This window comes from Acanthopagrus latus, chromosome 18 (genome assembly GCF_904848185.1).
Source record: "Acanthopagrus latus isolate v.2019 chromosome 18, fAcaLat1.1, whole genome shotgun sequence".
Lineage (NCBI taxonomy): Eukaryota > Metazoa > Chordata > Actinopteri > Spariformes > Sparidae > Acanthopagrus > Acanthopagrus latus.
In genome coordinates this window covers 12,343,669-12,370,385 of record NC_051056.1, presented here as the reverse complement: position 1 = coordinate 12,370,385, position 26,717 = coordinate 12,343,669, and the positions used below count along the sequence as shown (strand labels likewise).

General features: G+C 41.9%; 2 protein-coding genes and 1 long non-coding RNA gene across 5 annotated transcripts in view; 1 reads left to right on the top strand and 2 right to left on the bottom strand.

The window, feature by feature from the left end:
- Window positions 1-1,400: 1,400 nt before the first annotated feature.
- On the bottom strand, window positions 1,401-2,559 carry LOC119007559. The gene is made up of 2 exons (XR_005071157.1): window positions 2,433-2,559; window positions 1,401-2,323 (listed from the first exon to the last, which is right to left on the bottom strand). It is a non-coding gene; the product is annotated as an uncharacterized LOC119007559 (long non-coding RNA).
- LOC119007558 (LON peptidase N-terminal domain and RING finger protein 3-like) lies at window positions 2,311-13,286 on the top strand. The gene is made up of 12 exons (XM_037077318.1): window positions 2,311-3,460; window positions 6,909-7,027; window positions 7,135-7,257; window positions 7,376-7,489; window positions 7,575-7,791; window positions 7,882-7,957; window positions 8,185-8,299; window positions 8,622-8,743; window positions 9,196-9,354; window positions 9,451-9,613; window positions 9,712-9,861; window positions 10,154-13,286. Exons 1-12 carry the CDS (start codon window positions 2,794-2,796, stop codon window positions 10,310-10,312), a joined length of 2,184 nt encoding a protein of 727 aa, XP_036933213.1. The 5' UTR covers window positions 2,311-2,793; the 3' UTR covers window positions 10,313-13,286.
- Window positions 13,287-21,658: 8,372 nt separating this feature from the next.
- Window positions 21,659-26,717, bottom strand: part of zgc:66433 (uncharacterized protein LOC321250 homolog) — a 49,399-nt gene continuing 44,340 nt past the window's right edge. For all 3 annotated transcript variants that reach the window (XM_037077267.1, XM_037077266.1, XM_037077268.1), the window contains 5 exons: window positions 26,559-26,662; window positions 25,218-25,380; window positions 24,984-25,102; window positions 24,623-24,719; window positions 21,659-23,325 (listed from right to left, as the gene is read on the bottom strand). In XM_037077267.1, coding sequence (XP_036933162.1) covers window positions 22,865-23,325; window positions 24,623-24,719; window positions 24,984-25,102; window positions 25,218-25,380; window positions 26,559-26,662 — 944 coding nt within the window. In that variant the 3' untranslated portion in view covers window positions 21,659-22,864. The remainder of the gene's footprint in view (window positions 23,326-24,622; window positions 24,720-24,983; window positions 25,103-25,217; window positions 25,381-26,558; window positions 26,663-26,717) is intronic.

Sequence of the window (26,717 nt, the reverse complement as noted above, 5' to 3'; positions counted from 1 at the left end):
GGTGTCTCACTGCGGGACACTGTAGTCAAAAGCAGAGCTGACATTCCAACACTCCCATGAAAACTTGGATGGTTTATTTTTAAAATTATATTTTGTTACAATTTTTATATGATCAAATGTGAATTAAACCATTTTTTCCCCAAGGGTAGCTCTTCTGTAGTTCAACTGCCTCTAAAGTGAAGGTATGTTTTAAGCTGTGCCTCCCTGACCCAGATACTATGATAACCACTTATTGTTTTTATTCTAATATACCCATCACTGAGAATTTTGTAATTGCATGTTTTGTAATTGACGGTCTGTGCAGTGAGATGCCACCTGGCAACATTCTTCGACATTATGCAAACTCCTTTATGCAACAATGACTGGCTAAACTTCAAAGATCTGGTTGCCTGACACGGTTATCAAAGTCGTCGCTCTAAGTCACAGTTCAAAAAGTCATCCTCTGTTGGTTCATGTGATCGAATGATCCCGCGATAGACATTACATGACATTACAGTTTGTGTAAGAGCTGAACAGGTTTACCTGCGCTGCACCTGCATCAGATTAGGAGGAGCGAGTTGGTGGTAAACTGTTGATTTAGTTCCAAGCATTTAGGAAGACTCTTGCTCAGTGCCAGCAGTCACCTTGAGGGTGTGTCGCAGTGCGTGCAGTGATTTGTAAAGGTGTCTGTGAGCAAAAGCATTCACCGAACCCAAACTTCCCTTCCCCTCCACGCAACCCACATTAACTGTCCTCACAACTTACACACAAACAGCTGCCCCTGTGCCCGTACATCCAGTGCAGCCTTACCAAAGATCGTTGCATGACTATTCATACAAGAAGTCATGATTCAGACCTGTTTCTGGTGCTAAAAAACCCTTATGTCAATACTTATATAAAGCTGTTTTGAGACTGTCACATAACTGCTTCCCTTGACACATAACAGCTAACTGCAGCATTTTGTTGCAGGACACATACTTGTTATTTTCCTTGTGTGATTAGATGAACAGAACCAGAGCAGGGAGGCCTTTAAAAGTCCAAACCCACAGGTTAATTACTGTGCCATAATACTTACCACAGCTGGCCTAGTTTAATTACTAAACCAACCAACGGCACTAAAACTGCAGTTACCGAAGGGTTACCTCTTTCGATTAATATAGTTTGATCCTTGGCTAACGGTTTGTCAATTAGTGGGACTGTCTTAAAATATTTTGCCCGATGAAAAATTGTAACAAAAAACGTGCAGAGATACTGCAGAGTTACTCCGGTGTTCTACACCAATACTGTACATTTCAATTACTACGTGTTACAGTTTTACGGTACAATGTGAGGCACGTCTTTACATATTTCTAGCTCTTATCTCTGTATTCTGTCTCTGAAATTTTTAGCAGTTTATTTTTAAGTAACTGAGGTTGTGGTCATTTTTTTCTTTGCAAGAGCTGTAATTCAAGAGAAACATGTATTTTCACTTTTATTCATGTTTACAATCATTTACATAACGTGTTAGGAATTTCATTTGAATGTAGTATTAGGTGTACCAAAATAATGTGCTGGTTCACCTAAGTGAAGAAGTTGGGCACACGTATGGAACCAGTATGAAACATTAATCTGCAGCCCTGACATCAGTTATCAAAGTAATGCACAGATTTTTTTTTTTTTTTTTACATTTTTCTTTTTCATATTTTGTAAATTCTTACTCTTATTTTCTATGAACTGATTCTCTGTTTCATATTTTTCTTATATTTCCTCTACACTGTGCCATTCTTATTGTAGACAGAGTATCTTTGTGTTAACCCCATTTACCCTGCGTAGATTAATAAAGTGTTTCTGATTCTTATATCACCACTATTCACCGTCTCTACTGACTCTAAACACACTTAAAACAGTCTGAGCCCTTCTTACCTTACTGATCTTAATAGTGCTGATAGATCACAGATTTTTTTTTTTTCATATGTAAACTAGGTCAATGGTTCTCAACCTGAGGATCGGGGCCCTGGAGGCAGTCATGAGATAATTTCCAGGGGTCGCCAGATGGTGGAGGACAAATAAATAAATAAATAAATAAATAAATAATATAAAATAACGTATTAAATTGGGGAATAGTTTTTACATTACATTGCCTGTGCTGGTAATATGATTTGCTTTAGTGTCGATTTTGAAATAAACAGTCTTGTCATTTTGCCACTTTCAGGATGTTATGAGATCCAGTGGGGGAGTTGCAAACACCAGCCTGGTTTCTGTGTTGTGTCAGGACCTGAAAGAGGTCAAGAAGCAGCACTGCTTTAGGTTAAGGTCCTGGCCTCTCTGCGGATGGGGTCCACCACACTTGCAAAGTCAGTGGAAACTGAAATAAAAATTTGAGCACGACTTACTTTGGACGCTTTTCTTAAATGCAAAAATGTAAGAACTCCTTATTATTATGTGTGTATCTCGGTGACCCCAGATGGCCCCACCTGGTCCCCCTCCAGGCGCGCTGACCCCCGCCTGTGTTATGTGGACTGTGGATGTGGATCAGACAGGCTCCGGCCCTCGGCCCGACACTCCAACTGTTACATGGCAGCTCGTTTTATAACACTTTTCCTGAAGTCGTCCAATGAGAACAGCTGGTGGGCGTCACATGACAAAACTTTTACATAACAGTTTTTTTTTCTCTCTCCCCTGCGCCGCTCCATTGAGAATTCTACGGGTACTTCCTGGAGCGCAGCGTCAGGGCGCAGTGGAGTCACAGCCTCACAGCAGCGAACATGAAAGGCGGCGGAGGTGTTGGCCACATTCACAGGTGAGGGGACAGACTTCATACAACCGCAGGACATCATGGGGACTGAGAGTGAGAGCATGCTGCAGCTTGCGGCGGAGGCTTTCCAATCGAAAAACTTCGACCTGGCTGCGGATATTTACCAGTGCCAGCTCGCGGGTCTCGGGGATGCGGGGAGCCGGCAGGAGCTGATGGTGAAGCGGGCTGACGCGCTGGCCTTCGGGGGCAAACTGACGGAGGCTTTCGAGGTTTACCGACAAGCCTCGGAGATAGAGAGACTGAGACCCGTCCACCTGTCCAACCTCATAGAGTACCTGTCGGACAGTATCAGGAGGCAGGACGGGGGAGACGGTCAGAGCAGGGTTCAGAGGAGGGGAGAGGAGGCAGCTGGGTGCCCGGGAGGGTACGAGGACCTCTCCTGTCGGATATGCCTGAGCTTTCTGTACGAGCCCGTGACTCTGCCGTGCGGACACTGCTTCTGTAAGAAGTGTCTGGAGAGGGAGAGGAAGGAGAAGGAGAAGCCGGTGATGTGTAAGGAGTGCCGGGACAGCTCCAGGGTGGCCGACGTCCAGAGCTACCGGGTCAACGTGGTCCTCAGCAACCTGCTGGCCAAGTGGTTCCCGACCCAGCACCAGGCCGGCCAGCTGAGGCGCGAGGGCAACGGACTGTACTCCGAGAGGAAGATGGAGGCAGCGCTGGAGAAATACAACCAAGCCATCACGATAGGTAGGAGCGTAGTGTTATTTTGTCTTGGAAACTTTCTTAACACAACACCGCCGGTGCCGTGACACACTTCACGCAGTTACGCGTGTCGGAGCTGACTCCATGTTTGTGCCACTTTGACGGCGCGTTTTCTCTCGTCATTTAGCTTTTCGCCTCATAACGTCGGGTCAGCTCACTTGTCATGAGGCCGAAATGAAACAAATAGTCAGTTATAACGCATGACTCAGTTTCGTAAGTGTGCTACATGCTGCGTGTGACGGTGGCACAGTTTCACCGGGGCCGTGTGCCTCTGCTGGCACGTCACAGTACTCCGTCTCTAGCCATGTGTTGGATAACAGCGTTATGTAGGCTGGGCCAGTGGACCAAACATTGCGTAAGCACGCAACCCGCCTCATTGTGTAACGTCAACCAATGATTCAGGCAAATGTGGGTCAAGGGTATTATTGCAGGTCACCAGGAGGGGGACAGTTATGAAGCTTTATACAAGCAGTGCTGGTGGCGAGGAGGTGAACTGTAACCTACATAACATGATTGTTTGTAGTCGTGTAATGACTTCCTGTGTTGTTCAGGCAGGTATTTATTAGGACCCCCCCCCGGCTGGATGGTTATCTGTGTACCACCAGCATACACTGCATTCTGTTTTCTTTAATTGATAGAGCAATTACATATGTATTCTTGAAAAACAGCTTTAGTAGTGTGGACTCCTGAGCTGTTGAGTGTCCTCTGGTGCAGGCAGACATCTTTAATGGCTGGGATAGCTGACCTGACCTCATTTGGCCTCACTGGGCTGCTTGACTGCAGCTCACAGTCGCTCTTCATCAGAGCCGGACTGGTATCTACAGATTCACAGATATTATGGTGCTGGCATATATGTCACCCATAGGTGTAATTGGTAATTGTATTTTTTTTTTTTTTATAAAGCATGATTAGTTAAAAGTGCACTTGGTAGTTTTGGGGATGAAATTGTAATCAGAAGAGAAAGATCTTTATTGACTGACAAACTAAATAAACAAGCTCTCTATTTCCATGACTGAATAAATTGAATGAACAAACTCACCTTGTTTACATGTGGCGGACCCTGCCAACTCTCCATCTTCAAACAGTGTTCTGGGGACCTTATTTTCCTCTGAGAACAGGTTGTTTACTCAGTTATGGACAAAAATGAATGTTTCTGAGTTTGTATTGTCACAAATAGATTGCACTAGGAAATGTGAGCTAACAAATGACAATGAATGAATTTTGCTGTTTTATCATGCAATTTGTTTTAATGTATTTACGGCATCTACGCTGGCCTCATAGTATCATTTCATTACATTGGCAAAAATTTCATACTATTTAAAAAAAAAGGGGGGGGGGGGGGTTGAGGGATCATTTCATGCTGATATCTTGATACTGGAATTTTCTTCACTCTCTTATATCATTACCAGCACTGGCCCTGAAAACTGAGCAGTGCTCTACTTTGTAGGCCGGTTGTGTAAGTTTATAGTTACTTATGTCCCTGACAGTTCAGAGTTTTTCTAGTCAGCTGATAGAATCATTGGATTGATCAGTCAGGATTATTCACCCACACCCACATCTCTGTACACCGGATGACCCACCAGTAGAGCATTTATCTGCCAGCTGCTGCAGTGGAGCTGCTCAGATACCAACAATGACACTAATAGGAGAGGATTGTCCCGTGCTGTTTTAGTGCACCGCAGTGTTATTCAAAGGGATTCTGCATGGTTGGCAAAATGTTTTGATAAATGATGACAAAGAGTGACATAACTGTCTAATTTTGAATAAACCAGCTTTAAACTGCAATGAATCCCAGAAACGGCCAGTAGTGGATGTTGATCTATGATCCAGGTGGAGGATTTAGGGTCTGCCTCATTAACTGCATTGCTCTGACTCATATGTACTTATTCAACAAAGGCGTCTGATTCGTAATGGAAAAACCCAAATAATTAATTTGTGCAAAGCAAAAAAAGACTTAGTGCTTGTTTTCCCTCAGAATTTGTGCTGCACATTAGCCTGTTTGTCAGTGTGTTTTGTGAAAATGTATTTTATGCTCTTAAAAAAGGTGCTTGAATAATGTTTGTACTGGACTGCTTGTTTGTGTGAGTGTTTGTGGGAATTGTGCTTGAGTTGTGTTAAGGGATGAAGCAGGTATGGCTAAGGTCAAGGTTAGCCTCCATGGAATTAATGCATGTCAATACATGTCCTTAGAATTATAATTAGCTTTAGTGTGTGTGTGTGTGTGTGTGTGTGTGTGTGTGTGTGTGTGTGTGTGTGTGTGTGTGTGTGTGTGTGTGTGTGTGAGAGAGAGAGAAACAAAGCAGCTTTGTTGAAAATCAGCACTGCGCAGTGATTACTGTGATAAACAATTTAGAATAACACTCTTCACTCGAGGCATTCATCTTTTCATTGTTTTATTGATTATACTGCTCGGTCCTGTGCAGAACTGTGGCATGTATCTTGCTTTGCTTCCCATAGGGCTAACTGCGACATTTGCATAAGTTTTTATAGTTATGAAACCTGCAATGTGGGTGACCTTGATAGTGCTGCATGGTTTTGTAATGCATGTTTTTTTCACAACATGTTTTGTAACGTGGAAAGCGATCCCTTTTAAACATTCCTTGATCAATTAACTTGAAACCTTATATCACCAGTGAATTTAGCTTTTAAAGACAAGGAAATAAAAAAGTGACTGATGCAGTATGTTGTGAAGTAGTTGCCTTAGGATGCAGCTTGTATATCTTATAGAGAATATAAATGTTTTAATCTGCGGGAAAGAGACACTAGTATTTATTAACAACATATGACTATTATATATGAATTTATATAATACAACTATACATAATTAATTCAGTGTTAAGGTAATTTGTTAAGTATAATGTGCTGGCTCCAGATTTTTCGCTTTTTCTTTTTGCCATAATTGTAAATGTAATATATATTAATATATATGAATTTCATACATTTTTTAAACAGACTTTTAGTTTACTAAGATGTAAAACAGAGAGTGTCTGCAGAAAGTCCTCATGTTTGAGAAGCTGAAACTATAGAATGAAAAATGATTGCATTTATAATAGATGACTAAAATGATTTTCAAATAATTTTCCTTTGAGTCACTAATCGATTAATCAAAAATTAATGTCAAAACTTGGATGAAGGATGGGTCTTGACCCAGATTATACCCCATTAACTTTTACCTGGATCTGGATGAAGGCACAGACTCACTTTCTTTAAAGTTGAAATGTAAGAATTGGCCACCTGTCCGATTCCCACTCAAGACAAATAGGGGGCATCATGTAACCGGAGCAACAGTTAGCTGCTGCTAAGTGTAGCTTCGGTAAGCTAGGTAACTCAATTAGCCTTGCAGCTAGCAGTTAGCAGCTTTTTCACTGTCAATCAATAATGAACTATGGACAAAACTAGCTGACTGACTGACTGTACCTTCTCTCCTTCTCAGCACCCATGGACCACATACTGTTCAGTAATCGCTCCCAGATCCACTCCACTCTGAGACATTATGAGAGCGCTCTGAGAGACGCTGAGATGGCCTGCAGACTCATGCCTCTCTGGTCCAAGGTATTGCACACAACTACGTTTTCTTTTTCAGCCTTATACATAAATATATAATTATTAGTATATGCTATTGAAATGTGCAAAATCATATATCTTCCTTTTGCCCGCAGGGTCACGTTCGTAAGGCCCAGGCCCTGGTGTCACTGGGCAGGACGGAGGAAGCTCTGAGAGAGTACCTGGTGTGTCTGTCCATAGAGCCTGACAGTAGACTGGCCAAGACTGAGGTTAACAAGGTAAATCCAACATTAGAACTGCAGTCATCTTCTTGTGAATCCAGTTGTGTGCAGCTTATTTTAAAGTAATCACAACACATAAAGGATAATGATGTCATTGTCTGGTATCTCCCCTCAGCTCCTCAGTGACCTCCTGGCTCCAGTTATAGATCAGGTACCTGAACACCTCTCAGACTGCAATACAGTGTGTTTCAGAGCACACATCAAAAACAGCATTAACACTCCCTCCCAGGTAAGGGCTGCTCTGCCGCTGTTAGTCAGCATGGCATTTGGGAGAAATTAGGTTTCATTGCCCTCTCCTTCCATCCTTTCCTCAGAACTTCAGATCCAGCTTGTTGTCGTCAGAGTTGGGCCTTGCCCTCACCCCACCATCTTCTGAGAGGTCGGAGAGATGCGAGATCCGATGTCAGGGAGAGCCTAAGGTCAGGAGGCTCGACCAGTGTTTACTGCTTAAGCGGAAACGGAGGAGCACGGAGGAGGAGGATGAGAGGGAAGGACGGGAGAGGGGTGACTGTCTCAAGAGATCCAAGTCTGGTGAGCTTTTGAAATTTGTGCACAAACACACACGCTCTCACTGTTAGCCGGCTTCGTGTCTTATCATGTGTTTGATTATCTCTCTATCAGAGCCAGCAGAGGTGAATGAATCTTCGGTCAGTGACGTCTTGGACCCGACAGATCTGGAGTGTTCTCTTTGCATGAGGTGAGATTAACTTTACTCGATTCGGAACACTGACTTTATTACACACCATGCAATGAATCAATTAGCAGTTGTGCTGTGCTAAATTGCCACGTAGGGTTATATAGTCTGTAATAAAACAATGTGATATACAGTAGCTTTTAGGGCATCTGATGTAAGAGAGTTTGTTTTGGCTAGTAGCCTGAGTGGGACCAGACTGCAAGATGTTAACACCCGAGTTTCCCTCCCAGAATTTTCTACGAGCCGGTGACAACGCCCTGCGGTCACACCTTCTGTCTTCAGTGTCTGGAGAGATGTCTGGACCACAACCCAATGTGTCCGCTCTGTAAAGAGGAGCTGTCGGAGGTAAGAAGGATCTTAAAATCTGTTAACCTCAATGTGGAACTGATTTGGATCATCTTTATGTAACATAATGCCAGGGGTAGCTGGTGACCTGCCGTGACTGTACTGAATGTAACTGAGAGAGGAAACAAACTTTTATTTGGATCGTTTATGTCATGGCAGAAACCCAATAAGAACTGAGCATATCTGATTGTTGCTAGAGTGAGGAAGATTATAGATAAGTGTGACAAATAGAGAGCAGGCCTTAATGTGGATGTTGTTGAAGAAATGTGTCCCAAACTCTACATGTATGTGATACAGTCTCTCTGTGTGTGTCCCTCTCCAGTACCTGGTCAAGAGGCAGTACTGTAAGACGGTATTAATGGAGACCCTGATATCTAAGTATCTCCCCTCTGAGCTCATGGAAAGACAGAAAATCCACCAGGACGAGATAGCTGAGCTCTCAAAGTAAGTCTGCTCACCCCGGCTGTCTCTTTATCAGTGCCATGTGTTGCCTGTTTTCTTTTTCCTCACGCCAAACTTAATTTTACGTGTGTGAGTATGTGAGACAGACTTGAACACCCTCATGTGAATACACCTCTTTGCTGTCTGACCTACTGACCCACTGTAGAAAACACACGTCTGACACACTAACCTCTTTGTGCACGTCGCATAAGGCATCAAGTGTCAGTCCCTGGAGGCTGCAACAGACTCCAATAAATAACTTCTCTTAGACTGTGCCTCCCTCACTCAACCCAGTTTGGGTTTTTATGCATTTGACCCAGAAGTCAGTTGTGATTAATGCTGCAGATGGAGTTTTATTCTTTATATTTTTAAAATTATTTTAAAGATTGATGTTGAGACAGAAAGTTCCTTTTTGACCTTACCAACACACTCCTTTTATTCTTGTCTCCCCTCAGTCTTAACAAGAATGTGCCTATATTCGTGTGCACCATGGCCTTCCCCACTGTCCCGTGTCCTCTCCATATCTTCGAGCCCTGCTACAGGCTGATGATTCGCCGATGCATGGAGACGGGAACTAACTGCTTTGGCATGTGTCTGGCAGACAACCTCAAAGGGTCAGTGCAAGGATGTGCTTTCTTCTGCGCTTAAGGTTCAGAGTCTGTATCCATGATCTCTATAAAATCGCATCCTCTTCCTCCTCCTGTCTCCAGGTTTGCAGACTATGGGTGCCTGTTGGAGATCCGCGATGTGAAGTTCTTCTCCGACGGCCGCTCGGTTGTGGACACCGTCGGCAGACGGAGGTTTAAAGTCATTCAGCACCGTGAGAGGGATGGATACAACACAGCTGATATAGAGTACCTGGAAGATGTCCAGGTATGTTGGGAGGTGTGGGTGGAAGGAGAGGGTATGAAAACAAAAGACAAAAAGATATGATAAGATGCTGTAGCTCAAACGTGTGTGTGTGTGGGCAGGTGGAGGGCGTGGCAGAGCGGGAGCTGCAGTCTCTACATGACACAGTGTATGACCAGGCCCTGGTGTGGGTCAACTCCCTGAAGGCAGAGCAGAAGGAACGCATTGAAGGACACTTTGGACCCATGCCTCGGAAAGACTCTGTACTTCAGGTACACACACACAATTTTCAAAGTCACATTTTTTCATCTGATGGTTTTAGAAATCAATCATGAGTCGCTGTTACTGTTGCTGTATACTAAATATGATGCAGCATCCACTGAAAACACGTCTGTACAAAACATTTTATTTATGTAGCACATTTCATAATACATTAATACAATGTATAAAATGACATTAGAAAAAGGAAACCAAGGCATGTAGATGACAAACAACGTCAACAGAAAATAAAAGCAGTTCTCTTCATTTTCACACCGCGTCCTCTCTTTCTCTTCCTCCCTTCAGACCACTCCCAACGGTCCCTCGTGGTGTTGGTGGCTACTAGCGGTTTTCCCGTTAGAAGGCCGAGCCCAGCTGCCGTTCCTGGCCCTCACCTCTCTGAAGGATCGCCTCAGCGGCATCCGCAAGGTGCTGCTCTTCATGGCCCACAGCAGGCCCCGGTGACATGCTCTCGACAAGTGTGCGCCCACCTGGAAAAATGCAGTAAACCACCCGCCCCCCTTCCTCTGCAGCAGCAGTTGACCTGCTGCTCGTGCTTTTTGATGCACAAAGAACTGACATTGTTGTCGCTGCGCCTTCCCCGTTGTAGCACCGTCCCATTTTGGAAAAGTAGCAATGGACTTCACCCAGACATCAACAGCAAACTTTAACTTTCAAACACGGCAGCGGCAAAGATGACATAGATATCTTCCATGCATATTGTTGACACCATGCAGACATAAGCTACTTTCAGACAGGAGGGAACTCTTCTTTACAGGCCTCATTTGGGTTCATGCAGAATCATCACCTCCCATTTAACATTGGATGTCACTGTATCAAGGCTACATGCGCACATACTAAGTGTATGTTTATGTCTTTGTGTGAACAGCAACAAGCCATTGTGCTGATATGTCTTCATTTGTCCGAGGTGCATTGTTGCCTTTCTGGCCCTCTTCCATTTTTTTATAGTTGTTCCTCTTGAAACATGGGGGGGAAAAAAACCCTGATATGTGTGATTGAACTGAGCTGCCTGTCTGAACATAGCTTTTAAATACAAAGAAATTGTCCAGTTCACAATCAAACAATGGCTGCAACTGCCATCAATTCAACCAATCAGCGTCCCCAAAATTGTCTGTCTTTAAATGTCCTCATAAATTCCTGAAGAGACCAAATAATGAATTTGCCTTTTTGTGTTAATGCACTCACCACAGCTGAGTATATAATTATATAATACCGATTATAAATTACTATTTGTAGTGATTGAAACTCATTTGCTGATTGAAATATCTGTAAATGGTGCGACCGCTAATAAGTTAGACATTTACGGATAAACCTTTGTGTTTACTAGTTTCTACCTATACTGAAACTTTAACAACAATCAGCTATTCTGTCTTCCTCAACTTCCGTCCTTGCTTCCTTTCCTGTCTGACATCCTGCAGCTGAATAACTATGGACTGAACCTTTACATTGGCGTGCATTAAGGCTCTTGTTCTTGTGTTTTTACGCATCCATTTTTTAAAAAAATTGTTGAATTTTTTTTTCTCCATTATTTATTTTTGTCATTATTTATGCATGCAGTGACATTGTTTACATTTCACAGAAAGAGATGTTGAGCTGCTCACTTTCCAAAAACAGTTGTTTAACGTAGTATTTGAACCCAAACTTTGTTAACTGTTGGAAAATATGCTGTCAAGAGGGGCTGATGACTCTGAGCCAAAATGGCTGCCGCTGAAAACTGCACAGGGCAAACTCTTGAAACTGGAGTTGAGGGAAGTTTCTTTCCCAAACCACCTATTTTTAGGTCACTGGTGACCCAAATCCGTGTTGTATTTCTATTGGCCTGCCACAATCCGAGCTATGTTGACTTAGACATATTTGGCTGTCAGCCGTCTCCCTATACGGGTGTAATGAGAGCCTGACAGTGATACAGGAAGCAACATCTGCTTTTCTGATACCATTATGTCCTACGTGTATTTATTCAGTATTTATTTTGACTTATTTTGCACTTCCACTTTAAGTAAGGGAAAGAAACAGGCCTCAGGATTGAATAAAATCAGGATTTGGATTACCACAGAATGAAGTTAAATCTTCTGATGGATAAATTGGCAAACAGTCTCCAAGTGTTAGCCTGTTCTCATTATCTAGCAGGCCAAGACTACTGCAAAATAACTCCCTCTGCGTGAGTTTGATTGATGTGTGCTCTGAGTAAAGGCCAGTGCCTTAATGATAAGGTTCATTTTCCCCCCCTTTTATGGACACTTGTCCATTCATCAAACATGATTTTGACAGAAAGAAATAAGTAAAAAAAATATATCTAAAATTAATTTTGAGAATATCCACGAGTGAATTTCTGAGGAAGAAAGGTGTTGTTTGATAAATATAGAGGCCTTCACGATGTCTGTGACATGACTCTTTTTACATGGCAAGGAGCTCTGGAAAACGCGAGATGTTGTCGAGCTTTGCCTTCAGAAACTTTTATTTTGTATACATGTGTTTGATTTTAAATGTTTCTATGTCAATCGAGTTCTTTGTATTTTATATTTTTTTCTTCACTCGCTAGTGTGTTTGTCTCTCCTCATTTCATGTGTAACAGTGCAGAGTGTCATGTCAAATTGTCCACGTGTATTATTTTGTATTGAAAGGGCCAAAGCCGTGTCATATGGAGAAAGTGATAAAGTGCAAGACCACAAAAATTTCCCCCCATAATGATATTCTAGTGGTGCGTGATTAGTTCTTCAGCACAATAGTTAAATATGTTTGCATTCATAAATACTTTTGGGAATTTGGAAAGAACTGACAAAACAAAAACAACTGGTTTCAACTCGGGTTGCAACAATATGAGATTTTCATGGTACAAAAACCACAGAGAAAATATCACATTAAATGTCAAAATTATATATAATCATAGTTTGACTGACAGTAATTATAGAGATTTATTGGTGAACAAAAGCTCTCACTAAATATTATGTCCCTGACAGACAATATTGTTTTGTAATAACTGATATGACAGAATTCAATACTGTTGACAAGCGAATGCACATGATAAACTTTTGGACCACGATATACCTTGAAAATGTAACACTGCTGCAACTCTACCTCTAGAATCATTGCCCCCCAGTAATGTCAGTGATATCCACACTGGTAACCACTTGGAAGCTACGATGAGTTAGCTCACACTGGGCAGGAAAGGGAAAAGCAATAATACAAAAATAATCACCTCCAGTGTAAAAACATATCACAGACTCAAGAGTCGAAGGTACCGCCTGAAAGAGGTAAAGGGAAAATCCACCTGAAATTAAATCACCTCTGCTTTTGCTATTATATTTTCTGTTTGTGAGTAAAAGCGCCCCATATAGTCATGTGACGAAGAGCCAGTGCTGTGTCATTTTGTTTTTGAGAGTTTCATCCAGGAAGTTGAAGGATGACACCTAAATGGATTTTGGTGTAAAACTGATTATCTGTGACCTATTGGTCATCCGTAACAGCAGTTCTAGTGCCTTAAGTTTGACTTCTTCCATTTCTACCTTGATGAATGAACTGCTATGGTGATGTTTTGTGTGACAGCTAAGTGTTCCCTAAATAACGCCTGAAGAGAATTACATAACTTTGAAACAGTTCTGGAAGAGATGTCATCAAAACAAAATAGCATCAGATCAATCAATCATTAGCTTTTATTGTTTGATTCATTTGATATGTGATGGCATTTAACATCCTTCTCCTGGTTCAGGTAGAATAAACTGAGTTGAGGGGAGTTAAGTTGTAGATGCTCCTCTGCAAAATCTGAAACTATCCTTAAAATATCCAAAATGACTACTGCTAGGGACTATTTCTTCTTAAAGGAATAGTTTGACATTTTGTGAACTAAGCTTATTAGCTCTCTTGCTTATAGTTGGGTGAGAAGATCAATACCACTCTCGTGTCCAATCAGCCGATTTCCCAGGAGTTCGATCTGTGCTTTAATTAGACTGACTGGCCTTGTGGGATTTCCAAGAATCAGGTTACGTATCAGGCTGGGAGGTTAAAATTAATTCGCTAATCATTTGTCCCCCCACAAACACCAAGTTGACTTAACATCAACAGTAACTAAAGCAAGTTCAGTGGTAACTATTAATATATATTTTTTATAAATAAATGGAAATGGATTTTGTCGCTGATGAGATCCAACGTGTTTGGATCAACACAGAGACGAGTTCAGAGAGAGGAGAAGGTGTTAATTAGGAATCAGCACAGGTTATAAGCTACGACCCAGCTGGGGATATGAACACAGTGACATTCAAGTATGGAATTCTTAAAGTTCAGGACGGGTTTAGCTTGATGGCACCATTTTGACGTCATGTAGCACTCCAAACTCGTGATAACTCTGATCATGTCGGCAAACTGGCGCCAACACTGACCTCTTCTTTCTGCTTCTTTCATGCAAAATTAAAACAATGCCGATGTTGATGAAGTTGGATCTTTTTTTTTTTTCGATCTCTTGTTATCAAGCTATGCAAAAAAAAAAAGAGAAACAGCAGCATGGTGGATTATTGCCCGTCGATATCTTGAACTTTTCAGAATTCAGTCTCTGACATTTTGTCGAAGTGTAACTACCTCTGGTGTCCTTCTAGAGCACTTCCACAAAGAGAGACAGAGGGAAAACATGCTTGGTTGTGGCGTTTTTCCTGTCATTGTTGTTTAATCTGTGTTGAACGTGTCATTCGAGAGTCGAAACAAATTTGTGCGGAACATCTGTGGTCCAAAATGTCTTTTGCCCATGTTAGTGTGCAACATTCTCACTTCACACTTGCGATGAGAGATTACTGTTATTGTTGTTGACTAAAACTCCAAAGCTGTCAACTGAAAGGTTTCTCTGTGTAATGTTTTTGATACTGTGCTCAAATGTTTGACCTGCGTGAAGGAGAGCTTGATTCATCTTACCTGGCGAATTGAACATCTTGTTGTTGAAGTGCGTTGACATACAGCTCTGGTATGGAAGAACATGGCTACAACTGACAATATATCACATTCTTGCTTAGTTAACCATAAAAGCGTCATCTCTGTATGCTGCCGAGCGCTCCACATGTTCTCAAATGTTTGCACTGACTTCAGTGACTACACTGCCTGCTTATTTCAAAGGTTGTTATTCTCCTGTAGGACTTCATGGCCTCTAAACGTGTCTGGGTGAATTCGCACAAGATGAATGTATGTGTGTTTTGACATCTCTCTGATATTTCCTGTACATGTCTGTTTTTGATAGTAAAACTTTATTAGGTCTGACGTTAGGTCCGCAAAAGTACAGTCTGCAGTCTGTGAATAAACCAAAAGGTTTGTGTTCTCCTGAGCACAGTGGACTGGAAGAGAGTGTGACGTCTCCTTTGTTTGTGTTCTGCAGGGCCGGCTGAGTTTATTAGATAGTCGGGGTTAGATTACTGAGTTTCTGTTCAATAATTCACACGATGAATCAAACCCCTCAGTGTGAGCAGAATTGTTCCAAAACACAATTGTCCAGGATTGAGGATTGATTACTTGTTTTTGAGATTTAAGTACATTACATATACATGAATATATATCTAAGATAAATGAATAAATACATTTCTAAAAAAAACAATAACAGTAGTTTCAAAAGGTTTTACAACGGACAAAGAAGGAAGAAATGTGAACCTAGCGTAGCATAAAGCATAAAGACTGGACACTGGTAAACACCTCTGTCCACAGTGTGGCTATCCACTCATCACCACCTCTAAACTTGACTAATTAACATGTTATATTTAATTTGTTTAAAGCTGCTACAGGGAACTTTCATGTTGTGTTGCTTCTGGCGCCCCCTGTGGACAGAAGTGGTACAAGCACCACTGACTCCAGTCGTAAAAATCTTGATCTTAAGGTAGTCTGTGCATTTGTTTGAAAGTGAGTTATGTTTAATACTGGTTTTATTTTTTGATCACAGGATACGTGCTGATGAAATGACACAATATGCATATATGTATCTAGTTGTGGCTAAGTAGATTAATAACTGTAATAAGACAATGGTGAAATGGTAACTTTTAGTGTTCTTCATATATCGAGATGACATGTAATCCTACAGCTATAAGACTCAGCTGATTGGTGATGGTAATGTTAAGCTAAGCTAAATCTAAAGTACTTTGTACTAAGATTTACATTCCCATTTAATTTTCCATTTTATGGATTCATTTATTTCTACTTAAAGTCTTCTAATCAGTCTGTGGGTGAAAAACTTGATGACTCACTGTAAATTACAGCCCATGACTCAGCTCGTTTGCATAAAGAAGCAGAAATCCATGAGGAAAAGTGAAAAGAGAAAATGCAGAAAAAAAGATAAATAGGGGAGATAAAATGGAGAAAGGGCAAAATGTAACTAACATGAATTCATACATAAATACATTTAAAAATGAATAAATTAAATGGCAAAATAAATAAATGGGGAGTTTATACAAAAGTAAATACAGATGCAAATAAAAACAAATGTCTCTTCATGATTCATCTTATAAACAAATAATGCCTTCACTTAATTTAAATATTTTCTTGTTATATTAATGGCATATTTAGATAGTTAGACCTAATTAACCCTTGGGGGATTAACTAAGTCATCTATTTATCTATCTATCTATCTATCTATCTATCTATCTATCTATCTATCTATCTATCTATCTATCTATCTATCTATCTATCTATCTATCTATCTATCTATCTATCTATCTATCTATCTCAGCAGGTGTATTCAATGTAAATACAAAATACAATCAAAATGCAAGGGCAAATATAGAAACAATAAAGTATTATTATACTGTGTACAAAAAACTATAAAATAATAGATACAATGAAATACTTAAAGTAGAACATAAGGAGCAAGAGGATATGGTGCAGTTTTGTTTACAGTAATAAAAAACAATGGTTTGCGCTTTATATATCTATTTAGCCAATTATTCATCTCTTGGTCAGTTTTGCTCCTCCACATTATGGCTATTCACCGAAGCTGTATTATGTCTATACTAAGTAAAATGGGCGTCCTCAAACACAAGATGTTATGTTACTCACCGTACGGCTGCTCTACTGATTGTTTTGCATGTGGACAGTGGGAATGAAGCGGTTAAAAAAATGTGTCTGCAGAGAGAGGGGAGGAACGAAGCCACTGTTTTATATATTCACGTGTTGGCAAGCAGGCCAGAGTTTTTTGTGTTTCATAAGTAACCTAAATCCCGTTATATACCGGTTAGCTAACAACTCGCACTGAGTGTTAGTGGAGGTAACACTCAGCAACATTTGGGTCATGACAACATTCCTCTGAAGGAGAGGGTCCCCGGAGACAAGGCTGCCAACCACTGATGGACAGATTCAAACAGAGGGGTTTATAGAGAAAGAGGAGAAAAGAGGTGGTGGTAGTGTGTGTGTGTGTGTGTGTGTGTGTGTGTGTGTGTGTGTGTGTGTGTGGTGGGATAAACAAGGCAAAATCAACACGTGTGAGAAGCCAAGAAAAGACAGTTGGAGAAAACAAATTTGACACTTCAAGAGAGAAAAACAAGCAAGACGGAGAAAGTGTGAAAGAAATCGTGCATGTGGATGTGGAGTCGCGTTCAAGCCATTTTTTTAAAAATATATTTTGGAACCAGAACCAGAGAAAAAGTGACAGCTTGTTTTCACACATACGTATGTCTCCAATATGTTTGAGCTGCACTCACGCACACACACACGCACGGATGACTGGAGCTGGACAGACAGGAAGACGGTTTATGCAAGCGATGTAAATGTAGGTCACCGAGTCGGAGTTAGAAAGTTGCAAAGGGACAGAAAAACATGTCAGAGAAAGAAATGTGAAGGGTCAATGTCATGATATGTGCACAGTGTCTCCTTCCCTGTCCTGGCTCGCACTGTATTTGTTGCCCGTCAGTATAATCAGACTGCAGATTAACAAGTCTGCCTCACTGGGGTTGTATAAGGACTCTTAAAGGTTTGAAGGCCTACTTAATGCCGATCCATGGCCTCTAAATATAGAGTTATAGAAAATGTGGAACAGGACCAGCATATTGCATAGCGTAAACGTCTGTCACCAAACCCTCAACTTAGTGTCTAGAATCTGGCGGGTCTTCACAGATAGTCTCCTTGTCACAGACGTGCTGTTGAATAATCACTCAACCTCAAACAGTATGAATTGAGACCCTGAGTGAGAGGGCCATTGTGTGTTAAGCGTCGGAGTGAAGAACAGCAGCATTCACTGCCTCCTCGCTCAGCACAACGTCAAGAGCTACTGTCATAATAACAGTCATGGAGAGTTCATGTCAGCCTCTATCGCAGCGAGGCTCCGATCTGATGGTGGGACCGCGTCTATGCTGAGATATCTCAGCAACTGTTGGATAGATTCACATTAAGTTCAGACGTTCAAGCTCCTCAGAGGATGAACCCTAATGGCTTCGATGATCCCTTTACTTTTCATCTAGCGCCACCAGCTGGATTAGATTTTTGGGTTTGAGTGAACCGACTTGAGAATAGATTGGCATGAAATTTCGTTCAGACATTCATGTTCCCCACATAATGAACTGTAATAGCAATCCCTCAATTTTCATCTGTTTTTTTGTTTCTCCATAAAATACCTGCAAAAACTAATGAGCCTTAGTGCTGTTTGAATAAAAGGAAGAAAAAAATATACCATACCATATCCACTGTGAGTGATAAAAGACCTGTGATCCAATAATTGGCTTCAGTTTTGCTCGAAGTTTACACTGATCCTAAAAAATACAAATAAAGAGCTGAATATCCTTAAAAATGTAAAATATTATTACAGAATACTCATAAAATTAATTGTTGGTCAAATTGCATTAGGATCTGTCAGCAGGGAACCCAGGGGACCACGTTTCATGTTAAAGACTTCACTATGGAAGACGTACAATGCCTAAATTAAGACAAATAAAGAAATAAAGTGAAACACAACTAAGCGACTTGTGCTTCACTGCTCTGTTCTCTGGTGATGGTACAAAAACTGCCAACTTAACCTCACCAAGGAATCTCAGAGAGGATTGAATGTGTGGGAGAATTAAGCCTATTTCGTGGCTATTCTTAACTTTTATTATTAGCTCTTCTGAACAGAGGAGTGTGGCAGTGCATTGCTACAAAAAGAATAGTGGATCAGTATCATGTTATAACATGGAAAGTTTAGAAAAATCCAAATGTTAAGATTACATACTGATGATATAAAAACATCAAAACTGATATCATGTTACCAATGCACATAGGATTTAATTTTTAAAATACGTTTATCTTGTTGCCTTTTTACAATTTATTCATCGAGATTCTTCTTTTTGTACTCTTTTGTACAGAAACAGTTAGAGGCTCTCTGTCCTCCTCCCTTCACTCCGAAAACAGACAGCAACACGTTAAACAAAGTAAAAGATGAATTTGACTGATAGCATCGCAATAATATTGTTTTGGTGAAATAGTTTCATCACAAGTATGGTGCAGTGTAGATCTGATTTCATGACAGCCCTAATACAAATAATATTATACAGTATATCCAGTTAAATGTAAGAGTTGAAAGGAACAAACTGACAACTACATTTCATGCTTAAAGTCGTTTCTACAGAAGATTTAAAATGCCCAAATTAAAACAAATCAAAGAAGAAAACAGTGCAATTACGGTCTGGATGCTGAACCAGGGGTGAACCATGACATGAAAGACATCTAACAATCTGTACAACATGTTATTTCATCGTTTGATTTTGCTTTATATAGGCATTTAAAATCTTCCGTACTTTTTAACATGGTAAGTGTAACACTTATAAAAATCGCACACCATTGTCAACAGTCCTGTCATGTCATGATGTTCAGTACATAGTAAAGCACTTTGTTCAAACAGCAGTCATTCAGAAAATGTGACAGGGAAACTGTTGTAGTTTTATTTGTGATTAAATCCTGTAAGGGGGGACTGGTCATCTGTCAAGCTGTGGTTTCCTCATGGACTGCACAAGTCCGGGTGGATCACTCCTCCCTGCCAGTTATAAACCAGCCAGTGTTGTTGCCGCTGTGCGACAATTCATTGTCACGGTGGTGATCAAACGGTCAGCTATAATGTTACTGGAGACAATGACGATTTTAGAATCCGACCTCGCCCAGTGCAGGGTCAGTGAGGTCACGCGGGTCTGACCAAACCTCAAAGCAAAGCAGGGTGTGTGGCTAATCTGCTGCTGCGTTTCCTGTGGGAGTACAGTTTATCCTCCGCCGCCAGAGAAATGTTGTGTTAAGAGAGCTTCATAGAAAAGCTGCCGAGCATTTAGCATCTTTTATTGTCTCTCATTGTTGTTTTACAGCTCAAAGCTGTCGGCTACTGTCTGTCATCAGCGTTTTTCAGTGAAAGATTGTCAGGAAAACCCCAATGTGAGCTAACACCAACCAGCAGATAGATAAAGTTGGCGGTTAGCTGCTGTACAAAGTGGAGCATTCAGCAGCTAAAGAGCCAACATGTCCCCTGTTGGCCAGGACAGCCAAACAAACCTGACCCCAAATGTATGCCAGTGTCGCTCTGTATCTGCTGAACGTCTAAACTGTTGCTAATAATACGTTGGCCAACCTTGTAAGGCGATAATATGCCAGTGTCGTGTTTGTGGATCGTTTTTTGCTGCTCCTTAGTAGTCAAAAAACGCGGACTGTGAGGAAAGGTTGGCCTCTCCTGAGTTTTACATGTGTCTCTCTTCTGGGCAGAGGAGTGTCATGTAATGTCTGACACAAATACCACCACACATTATATTGATTCAGACACAGAATCCCGACACCTGTATTTACCCATGACAGCAGCGTTTCTTCACAGCAGCATCATCAGCAGTGGTGTCTCTTACATATCTATGTGGCCTGAGTGGACACGAGCGCCTCGTCTCCTTGTCTCCTCATCTCCTTGTCTCCTCATCTCCTCGTCTCCTCACCTTGGAGCTTCTGATTCCTGCCAAGTTGGTTGGTTATATAACCTGTAAATGAGAAGGTCAGCACCCAGCAGTCATCGCTATGGATACTTGGCACGGACACACACACACATCGTACATCTTGGCCGGTCCAGTTCTGAGTGTGTGCGTGCGTGTGTGTGTGATAGTGCATGTATCAGAAGTAGGGCAGCAGCAGCAACGTTACCTAACTCACCCAGAAAAGACATCTGTGGAGTTTAAGCAGCCCTCTCACTGATTGCAGCTTCCTGTATGTGCACGCAAAACTATCAATAACACACATGCGGCCATTCGCTCATGTTGTATACGCACTAGTGCAGGCATGCGTGCACACACACACATTCACCAACATCTGGGTCAAATTCTGGCTGCGTGAGAGCAGAAATTCCAGCATACACACCATATACACAGATGTGCATTCATGTGTACAAAGACTGTACATTGAGTGTTCACGACACTGTCTGAAGTTAAAAATGTTTGGTTTTTTTTATTCAGTATTGTACTGTACTCAGTCTCTTACACTATTTTATTAGCTAATTAATGTTTTTTTCCAACGTTATTTAAATACATTGATAGTAAAAACTACTGGAATTAGCCACTTAAACATCCTCACAGCACTGAACTTCTACAGACTTCTCATCAGTGGCTATAAACAACCCTGTTGGAGACCAAGAATGAGCAGAATTACTGATTTTATCACCCTAGAATATCCTTATAAACAAAACACTTGTGTGTTAACAAGTTAAATACGCTTCACTTGGACGGTATGTGTGCTGATGTTTTGATGTTGGCATTTTAACTTTCCACGCCACACGGCTGTAAGAAAATTCCTTTTTCTTACTTTATTCCACTTCCGACACTGTGCGTGGACATACAGACAGATGACGAGAAAACAAAGAGAAACTTGATTTAATTTGTTCTTTACTGCACATTTTATGTACAAGACAAATCCTCAAAAGGCAATACAAAATAAAACAAAATGCATAAAACATATATAGTGACTGTGAGACAGATTTAAATGATACAAAGGGAAACTTCGGCAGCAAACCAGTCTCCATGTGACCGATAGCACACTGAGTTACATTTACAATGGAAAATGTTTCATAACCTGCAGCACACTGCCAACATCATGACGTGCTGAGAGGTATTTAAAAAAAAACAAAAAAAACGCATGAAAGTCAACGTGATGATCGCTTCTCTTGATTCCTGAACTGATGACTTTCTGGAGATAGTAGGTTTGTGTCGGACGCTGACAGTTAATCCGTGGTTATTTATTCAAAATATCAAAAGAGAATTAAAAATATAATTTACACTGAAATTACACCGGGGACAAGTCGGACACACTCGGCACTCGCTAACAACACAAACATGAGTTAAGCATGTGTGTGGATTATGTTACAAGAAATGTATTTGTCTGAAGAAGTGGATACACAGACAGCAGTTTGAGGAAACATGGATCGGCAAAATTTGATAAAACTCGCCAAAGTTCAGCAAATATTTCTCTGGCTGAATGTGGATGTTTTCCCGGTTTAGTCTGGTTTCCACATTCCTCTACGTGTGAGCGTGTATCACCGCCTTCAAATAAGCACACACACAAACACACTTTTGAACCAATGTTCTGTAAATAAAGTCTTCTCTGTATAAAATACTGTCTCTTTCTTCCCCTCCCTGAAATGTTTAGTGATATCAAATGGAATCATCTGAGTGACTTAAGATAAAAATGACTATTTACTGCTGTGAGACTACAGGTTTTCTCTCTCATTCAGGCACCGTTTAACATTGTGAAGACTGTTGTAAAATATGGATCCACTTCAAGTGAGACGTGTTAGATTTTTCGGGGTCCTACCCTGTCATTTAGAAAAGATGAATGTACAACATCAGGTCATAAAGAAGAGTTATACTGAACCTGTCTTCAGCTCTGATTGGAGGGTTTGTACCAATCCCAGAGCCTTAAGCCAGGATAGAAACCAGGAAGTAAGAAAACAAGAGAAAACAGCAACTCTTTGTGTGCAAATGCGTTCTGGTCCATCCAGGCTCTCGCCCCCCCCCCCAGATCCTCGACAGCCCGTCAACTAGACCTGAGTGAAACGTGTCCCCGTCACTGGACGATCTGGGGCATCTCGCTCCAGGCTTTGGCCTTCTTCTTGGCCAGGGCCATCCAGGGCGGCTCGTCCTGGGGCAGCGCTGAGGCAGGTGAGCCTCGCTGGGCGGGCTTTTCCGGGGCGGTTCTCGATGAAAAGGGAGGGGAGGTAACCGTCGTGCTCTGGGGCTGAGGACTCTTGGGTGAGGTGGCAGTTTTGGAGGGAGGGGGTGGGCTTGTGCAAGAGGGAGATTTCTGGGGGACAGGGACGGGAGTAGGGGGTGACAGGGATCTTTGGAGCGGGATAGGCTGAGGTGTGGGTTTGGTGGCGGCAGGGGGAACCTGGGGCTTTGGAGGGACAGGGCAGGGGAGCGACTGGGGTTTAGGAGGCTGAGGTGGCACTGGAGCTGGAGGAGAGAGAGCCCTCCTGGCCTCCTTCTCTACAGACACTGGAGGCTTACTGATATCCAACGGACTCACTGGGAGAAAGGGAGAAAGATAGAAAGTGTTAAAAAGACAAAACTGGGGAGGCACTTTCTTCAGGACATGTTTGATTGCTGTGTGCGTTGATTTTACTTTATAATCATAGGAAGATACATTGACTTTAAAGGATAATTTCACCCAAAAATGACCCTTCTGTCATTATCTAAAACAGCCCCATTTGGAGGAAACATTAAGTTTTGTGGTCCACAGAATATTTCTGGAGCTTCACGAAAAAAAAAGATTGTGTTTTTCATTGAGTTGTATAATTTTCCTACACAGCTGAAGGCGATGGGGACTTGTTCTGAAACATTAAGATCGAACCCATAAACTGGCTCCATACAGCTTGTCCAGCATAATCCAAGTCTCCAGAAACCCTGAGATCCAATTTGAAATTCATTTGAAAAGGCTGTACTGTAGCCGTTGAGCTAAGAGTGTTAGTGCACAGCACATCTGAAGTGGATACACAAGCTTGAACACGTGTCAAGGGAGTAAATAAGGAGACTTGGATTAAAGCAGAAAAGTTCTATGGAGCCATTTTATCCCCATCTAATTCAGTTGTTTAGGAGAATGCAGCAATTCTGCAAAAGCTCCAGAATTGTGTGGTGGACTACAAAACTTTCCAGACTTTTACATCAGCACAAGCAGAGTAGAAAATGACTGAATTTAAATTTCTGGGGTGAACTTATCCTTTAATGTATTTACAATGGGATTTAATGGAGGCGTTAAAGGTGCAATATGTAAGAATTAATTAAAAGGTACAGGTACAATATGAGCTTTCTGAAAAGCAGATGGGGTCTGAATATAATGTATACAACAGCTGAGGTATAAATACAATTGACATCTATGGAATTATTTCTAAAATGTAATAAATAAAAAAAACATACTTCACAACTGCTTATCTAATCGATCGCAATCTTGGCCTTAATATCTAATTGTCTGTGTGAACCAGCTGTCACGTGAGAATAACTCAAACATCACGGACCTCTGAGAACCACAGTATGAATGTTAAAATGTGAGGCGATGGGTCAGTAGCAGTGGAGCAGTTTGGCCAGATGAGGGCAGCATTGCATCAGTGAAAAGCTTTATTTGCATGCAACAAGTCCAGGTGAAGAATAAACAACAGGAAGGTGATGGCTGCTTATAACTGATTTTAACTGTACGGTTATTCAGCATGCTGAGCTGAATACACACTTACAAATCACAAATGGCTGTGAGTGTGTTTGTGTGCGTGCGTGCGTGCCTGTGTGTGTGTGTGTGTGTGTGTGTGTTTGTGTGCGCTTGTTTTGCTCTGACCTTTGCCAGTGGTGGACTCAGCTGTTTTGCTGCTGTGCTCTCTGCTCACAGCTGAGCTGACGTACATTGGCAGTGAACTCTTCCTCTCTTGGTCCTCCTGGAGACAAAGAGCAGCGCAGTCAGTCATACTGAAATGTGTGCTGATGTACTGTAAACACACTGACACTAACAATCACACCATCCAAGCGCAAATCTGAACCCCTGCAGGAGAATCAAACCTAAACATCTGAATATTTTGTCCACGTTTTTTCTGCCCGTCATCACGTCACAATACTGACTGTATTCCACTGCTGTTTATATTCTGCTTCTCAAAGGAAGTGGACGCCCATGCACACACACACACACACACACACACGATTACCTTCTTGACAGCGATCTCCTCCAGCGAGTTTTCTTTATAGATCTTCTGTTTCTGTTTGGCCACAGAGATCCAGCTGGGAGAGTCAGATCCAGCAGAAACACCACGAGCTGCAGCAGGCTCTGAATCAATAACACAGCAGGAATCAGGAGCTATTTACCTTTGTCCTGTAAGCCTTGTGCACTTAGGGAGATCCGTTTGTGAGGAAATGCTGTGTGTTTATGTGTGTACACACACCTGAGATGCGTTTGTTTTTCACTGCGGCGTCCACATGCACATCTGGTTTCTTGGGGAGGGCTGGCTTGATGCTGACTGGTGGACTTATGGCGGGCTTTACGCTGACCGGCTGCTGTGGCTCCACTTTACAGCTGCTTTGTTGAGCAGGTGACTCAGCGGGAGGCTGAAATATCAGGAAATTAATACAAAATTCAATACAAAACTTTAAAAGCTGCATGAAATTATTTTTGGCCACCTGGGGGCAGCAGACATTCCTTAAATACACCACTGACAAACTAAAAACACAGATAAGGCGTCACAGTTCATGACGAGTTCATGACATGTTCATGCAGTCTAATGTTAGTCCAATAAGCTCTTCTCTACGATCTGTTCTTGATTTGGCTTTTTAAAAAAAAACTTTACAAATGTTAACCCAGGTGGGGCGGCTGTAGCTCAGTGGGTAGAACAGGTCGACTAGTGATCGAAAGATCGCTAGTTCAAATCCCGGCTCCGGGCAAGGCTGAGCTGCATGTCGAAGTGTCTTTGAGCAAGATACTGAACCCCACATTGCTCATCAGTGAGGGCCCTGTGATGAGCTGGTGACTTATCCAGGGAGTACCCTGCCCTCGCCCTGAGACAAGGCTGGGATTGGCTCCAGCAACAACATCCCGTGACCCCATGGAAAGGGATAAGCGGTTACGGACAATGACATGACATGTTAACACACTGATTTGTAGACTGCTGTCTCGGAGTTTTGAGTTTGGCATTGTAGTGGTCTACATCTTGTTTCTGGGGAGCCAGAAGTGACCATATCCTGACTGAATCTGACTAAGAACCCGAGGACAAGCTGCGGAAGCGTCTTGTCAATCACAAGGTAGCCACATCCCAAAGCATACCCTGCTCCACTGCCTGTCACTCTAACTTTGACTGTAATTTACTAAGCAAACATCGTGCTGTATTGAAGGAGACTTGAACCCAGAGGTTGAGACCAGAAACTCCCGAGGGAACTGTTTAGTGAGGTAGCGCATCAAGTGAGAAGTAGGGTCTGTTTCTCATAAGCTCACATACAGTCAGACTTCTTTTTGAAACCGGTGGAGTCAACCCCTGCTGGCATTTAGAAAGAATGAAGGTTTGATGCACTGCTGTGTCGGCTTCACTTTTCAAACCCTGAAGCTCCGTCCATATTTGATACCGTCAGTGGTGTTTTAGAGCTTCTGTGTTGGAAATAGCTGCCCGCTGCAGCTGAAAACGATCAAGTGTTGGGTCCTAAAATCAGACCAGTAAGCTTAAAGACACTGAAACAGACCAAAAACCATCTGAGCAACTCTCTGCAGTGAGTGTCAACAAAGTCGATGTAATCACCTCTGTGTTTTCCTCCTCTGAGCTGAAGCGGTGCAGAACTGACGTCTTCCTCAGCCGAACTCCAAATGGATTGTCGGGGTTTCCCTCCACTACCACGGAGCTCTCTGCAGGAGGAAAAGTTAGTCTGCAGTTTAACTTTATTTCAACTTCAACAGCAAA

What these genes read in the sequence shown, in the direction of transcription:
- LOC119007558 (XM_037077318.1), top strand. Translation starts at nt 2,794, where the DNA reads ATGGGGACTGAGAGTGAGAGCATGCTGCAGCTTGCGGCGGAGGCTTTC. An exon ending in CCAAGACTGAGGTTAACAAG is followed by an intron (nt 7,258 to 7,375) that starts GTAAATCCAACA and finishes ATCTCCCCTCAG; the next exon opens with CTCCTCAGTGACCTCCTGGC. An exon ending in TCTCAAGAGATCCAAGTCTG is followed by an intron (nt 7,792 to 7,881) that starts GTGAGCTTTTGA and finishes TCTCTCTATCAG; the next exon opens with AGCCAGCAGAGGTGAATGAA.